The sequence below is a fragment of the Phyllostomus discolor genome, chromosome 8, assembly GCF_004126475.2.
Source record: "Phyllostomus discolor isolate MPI-MPIP mPhyDis1 chromosome 8, mPhyDis1.pri.v3, whole genome shotgun sequence".
In the NCBI taxonomy this organism is placed as follows: Eukaryota; Metazoa; Chordata; class Mammalia; order Chiroptera; family Phyllostomidae; genus Phyllostomus; species Phyllostomus discolor.
The window spans coordinates 108,695,367-108,700,367 of record NC_040910.2 but is presented as its reverse complement, the minus strand read 5'-3'; the positions used below and the strand labels follow the sequence as shown (position 1 = coordinate 108,700,367).

Sequence of the window (5,001 nt, the reverse complement as noted above, 5' to 3'; positions counted from 1 at the left end):
TTGGTCAAGCACAGAGGCAAGTGCTTTTGTCCAGCAGGAAAGACAATCCAAAAATACAGCTATATTGCCGTATTGGATATTAGTCAGTTTTTAACTAAGTTTCAGAATGCCACCCCAGCTAACTGTGTAAAGCTCTATTCCTCAGATGGTCTTAGAGTCAGTTTCATGGTCCCTCATTAGTGGGTTCAGTGCATCTGGGACACATGCTGCATCTGTACTTGAATGAGTCATGTTTTTCCTGTCTTAAAAAGGGCTCTATGATGTCTCCTTTTGAAAAACACACATATCCAAAGCTCAGCCATTCCTACGTTTGCTTTTCCTCTTACAGTTCAAGTACAGTCAAATTGGATATTTTTTATTGGTGCACAGCTTTTACAGAGAACAGACCAGTACCTGTTGCTTTTGACAAAAGAATTCAGGCCAAGAATCTCCCAGAAGGTGATAAAGTAGAGGTGGGCACGTTCTGTCTAGTATTCAGTCTTCTCAACCAACGGTTTTCTGGTATTGGCCAAGGCCAACTTCTTCATGCATTCCTGAACTCCATTACCACTGGGGTGGAAACAGACCGCCTGACCGCCCTTGGTTTTGAAGCTGGGGAGCCAGGGAGAGAAAGATTAGACAGTGAGGAGGGTTCTGTACATAAGGACGGGGAGCCCCATCCTCGCAGCCCCTGGGCTTCCCCACTCAGCCCATCCTGTTCCTCCTTTCTCTTCTGCAGGGTCTCGGGGGGTCTCCTCCTGGAGACCCTGCTTCTGACACCCCCGCAGTGACTCAGGGGGGTGTCCTGGGCAGCCTTGCTTCTGCACTACCCACTGCTCCCTAGCCTCCCTCTTCACTGGGAGCATGTGGTATCTGATGCTCTGGGGATTCTTAGTGACAACATAAGCCTCCACCAACTTCACAGCATCCCGATGGTGAGACTTTTCTGGACCTCCCTGTGTTATCAATAGATCTCCTACCCGAACACATGGCCAGTAGGCTTGGCACTTACATGACACCAGGCTGGGAGCACCCACTGGTTGTTAGATAATAATCCTTCATGAATATGCATCGGATATCTCGTGCGGTGTGGGACAAGCAGCAGTCACCGGGGCGGTGCAGGCCTGTGTCAGGAGAAAGGTCCATGTAAGGACAGAGCCCCTTTCTGAGGAAACTAAATCCTTTCCCCTTTTACTCCAGAGCACAGGGGACGCAGTGAAGGGGAAGAAGTGTAAAGGGGCAATTTCATCCTCTGCAGGACGTCTGCATCTCCTTGCTCCCCCGCCCAGGGTTGAGTGTGCACCCAGGCAGGGCCAGGACCACTCCTCCCAGAAGTGGAAAGTCTGATGCTGCAGGAGGCACCAGAGAGCGCCACCTCCCCAAGGTCAGCAGACTGCAGGACAGCCAGGTGGGAGAGAGCTCAGGTATGGGGAGGGACCCACAGTGCACCCTGGTCTGCTGTGGAGATCTTTCTTCCCTCTTCCCCATGTCCTGTAAAGGAGGAGGACTGAAGCCACTGAGCACATCTGTACCCACCAGCTGCCTTTAAATACATGCCATAATGAAACATTAGCTCCTTGGTCTGTTAAGGATTGGTCCCAGTCACGTATGGCCAACCTGAGTTCTAGTGGGAGAAAGAGACAGGGGGAAGAGGGGTCACTGGGAGGCAGCACTGTGTCGGTATCTCTGCCTGTGTCAGCCCAGCCCAGCCCCCGGGTGGGGCGGCATTGCTGCTGGACCCGGGGCGCCTGTGCGGGTTCTGGGCCTGCCTCCCGGCCAGTTGTCTCACTGGTGCCCTGAGATGTTTGAGGAAACTTCTGAAAATGTTTGAGCCATGAAAATGTTCTATTGACTTCCTTTTTTTTCTTCTTGACTTTAAATACAAAAGCAAACTGCAGATGCCACCAGGATAAATCATTCGCACAGCCACACCACGTGACATAGTCCACAACATGCTTTCTGCACATTTCTGGGACCCATTGGGCTCCGGAGACAGAAAGATGTTTCGTTAAGGGATTTGGTGGCACAGTGTCACCCAAAGTGAAGTGAGGCTATTTATAATCTTTGTCCCATTAGTGTAAACATTTATGTGTGTTTGGCGCAGACATGTTACTATTTGACTCAAGTATGCTTCCCAGAGTCTGCCAGGACTATTAGGAATGTCCAGTTCTGTGTTAACTTTGAAAAATATTTTTATTTTTTGAACATGTGTTCAAATATACATAATATAAAATGTACAATTTTGACCTTTCTTTTCTGTCCTGGAGCTCTGACTCCATGCCCTACAGGGATCTAGACCCACTCAGTACATGCAGGGTGGGGCAGAAGTGGGTGTACAGGGGTTTGTGTGGAAAACACAACAATAATTAAGAAATAACAATGCAAGAATAAAGTCTGTGTTTCTCTAACTCACAACTGTGAACACACTCTCCTCACCCCCCGGAGTTATCAGGGGAATGAATGGCAAATAGACCTGGGGGGACTCTGAGGGGCTCGCCCATCAGATAGGACAAGGGGGAAATGCCAGCAAAACCATAAAAACAGTCAGGATTTTTTCAGGCTCAGAGGAAGAACAGAAGCTGTGTACTGTAGACCAGACTGATCAAATGTTAATCATTTCCCAATGCATAGTTTGGGAGCATTAAGGACATTCCCATATTGTACAGCTCTAACCACAGACTATCCACAGGGCTTTATACATCTCATAAAATTGCACCTCTGAACCAACTAGGGAGTAACCCCCCATCCCCTCTCTCCCCGCCCCCAGCCACCGCCATTCTACTTTCTGTCTCTCTGACCCGGCTGCTTTCAGTGCCTCCTGTCAGCGGAATCAGACAGTGTTCACCTTCGTCACTGGCTCATCTCACTGATCATAACGTCGGGTGCGGACCTGTGCTCCCTGTTCCTCCGTGTGGTAGCATGTGTCCCAGTTTCTGTCCTTTTCGGCTGAATAATACTCTTTTGTGTGTATAATGTATTCTGCACTTTGCATCCATTCATTTGTGGATGGATACTTGGGGTGCCTTCCCCCCGGAGTGTATTAGGAATGATGCAGCTGTTAGCATGGGTGTGCAGGCATCTGCCAGGTACCTGCTTCCTGTTCTTTGACTGTGTACCCGGAAATGGAGTTGCCAGTGATATTGTACCCCCTTTTTCAAACCTGAAAGGCTCTGCATTGCAAAGTGCACCTAGCCCCCATGTTCTGGGCAAGGGATTGCAGGCCTGCATTATGCTGGTTAAGCAAATGCACGGAACTGTTGGCTCATTTCTTATGCAGTTACATATGAGTTATTTTCAATGAGGGTCGTGCGTATCCTCCAGTGTGCTTGATATGATGCGTGTGGGGCTGGCAAAATACAGTCTTAATTGGACTTGTTTACTTTTAATAACAGCTTCCTAGATAGAGGATACTCTAACTCCACCACTCACTGGCTGTAGGATCTGAGCAAGTTATCTAAGGCCTCTGTGCCTCAGGCTCCCATGTGTAAAATGAGACTAATAATAACAATGCACAAAACCATGGCAGTTGCTGGTAGTCTGTTCCACAGGGTTGGTAGGAGGACTCAGTGTATTAATACCTATAAGACAATAGAGTAGTTTCTGCTTGCACAGGGCAGATTGTACAAGGCAGTGTTAGATATTCATTTGTTAGTAAGTCAGTAGAATGGTTAGGTGGACTTGAATGAGTCACTAGCCCGGGGTGTCCCATCTCCTCTTCAAACTGATGGTTGTGCACTGCACGGGGTGCCCTGGTTCAACACTGGAGGAAAATATGCTTCTTTTCCCAAGTCCACCATTTGCTACAACTCTTTTGCTCAAGCACATAATGGTCCCATACCAGCTAAGAGTAGGTATCATGTAATTCTGGCCATAAAAAGCGAAGAGAACTGTTTCCCAAGTCATCTGTGCACACTTTTTCCCAGGGACCAAAGTCCACAGGGAAAGGTCCACACCCTCCTGCTGCTGCTTTTAAGCAAGTGCCAAATTCACCTCCAAATCCCTCTGTGTCTGCTCTCTGGACTCAGGTTACCACCGAACTGGCCGCCAGTGCGAAGGCTCAGTGAACTTACCATGGTCCAGGGATAGGGATCCACCACCGGGGCGGGCTCCATGGGTCGAGGGTCCAAGGGCAGCAGCAAAGATGAAGAAGAGGAGGGCAGCTGCGGAGATCTTCATCTTCCAGGTGTGCGGGCAGAGCTGGCCTGAGTGCTCCCGGGCTCTCTGCTCCTGACTCACTGGGACCCCAGCCCTGCGCTTGTGTTTATGAGAAGAGGAGAATCAGGAAGTCACAAGGCAGAGGTCAAGAGAATGCCCTTTGGCTATACAGTTGGCAACACATTTCTTATAAGGGAACCAGTCTGGGAATGCAACAGGAAGTTGAGGGCCACAATGACTTGGGGTTTTTTCAGCTGGCCAATGGATGTAAACAGAAGCGTCACAATTTCAGTCAGAGGCCTCAGCCAGGACAGGAGTCAGGGGACCCTGTGGCAGCAGCTCTCCCATCCTCTGAGCGTCGTGGAAGCACTAAAGGGAGAAGTGCAGGTGGACCAGAGAGCTCTCTGGGGAACTGTTCTTCCCCTTGTAAAGCAGCTCCCTCCTTCTTCTTGCTCTCTGTGTGTAAATGTCGTGTCTGCAAGCTCCAGGTTGCCATGCTTACTTTTCCCCAAATGAATCCTTCTTGTGGAGGGAATACCTAGCTGACTTTTTGTTTATGGTAGGCAAGAGTGGCCATGATTTATTTAATTGTATTTATTTTTTAAAATCTCAATTGATCATATGTTTATTGGCTTGAAAGATGGAGAGAGAGAATGAGAGAGGAAGAAACATTGATGTGAGAGAGAAACTTCAATCAATTGCCTGTGTTATGTATCTCAAGCAGAGATCAAACATGCAATCTTTTCTGTAATTTTAATTTTATTGTTGTTCCGTTATAGTTGTCAGCCTTTACCCCCACTACTCTTCCCCCACCCCTGCTATCCCCACCTCCGTCACTTGCTTCCATCCCTCCTTGATTTTGTCCTT

At 48.6% G+C, this 5,001-nt stretch overlaps 1 protein-coding gene across 1 annotated transcript; it reads right to left on the bottom strand.

Annotated features, from left to right (window-relative positions):
* Positions 1 to 209: 209 nt before the first annotated feature.
* Positions 210 to 4,251, bottom strand: LOC114503872 (C-C motif chemokine 15-like). Its single transcript, XM_036034058.1, has 3 exons — positions 4,050 to 4,251; positions 992 to 1,103; positions 210 to 591 (listed from the first exon to the last, which is right to left on the bottom strand). The coding sequence occupies exons 1-3, from the start codon at positions 4,153 to 4,155 to the stop codon at positions 468 to 470; spliced, it is 342 nt and encodes a 113-aa protein (XP_035889951.1). The 5' UTR covers positions 4,156 to 4,251; the 3' UTR covers positions 210 to 467.
* Between the last annotated feature and the right edge of the window lie 750 nt (positions 4,252 to 5,001).

Coding starts and splice junctions, on each gene's coding strand:
- LOC114503872 (XM_036034058.1), bottom strand. CDS start 4,155: ATGAAGATCTCCGCAGCTGCCCTCCTCTTCTTCATCTTTGCTGCTGCC. Junction 1,104..4,049: donor ATCCCTATCCCTGGACCATG/GTAAGTTCACTG, acceptor CTCCTGACACAG/GCCTGCACCGCCCCGGTGAC. Junction 592..991: donor TGCTCCCAGCCTGGTGTCAT/GTAAGTGCCAAG, acceptor CTGGCTCCCCAG/CTTCAAAACCAAGGGCGGTC.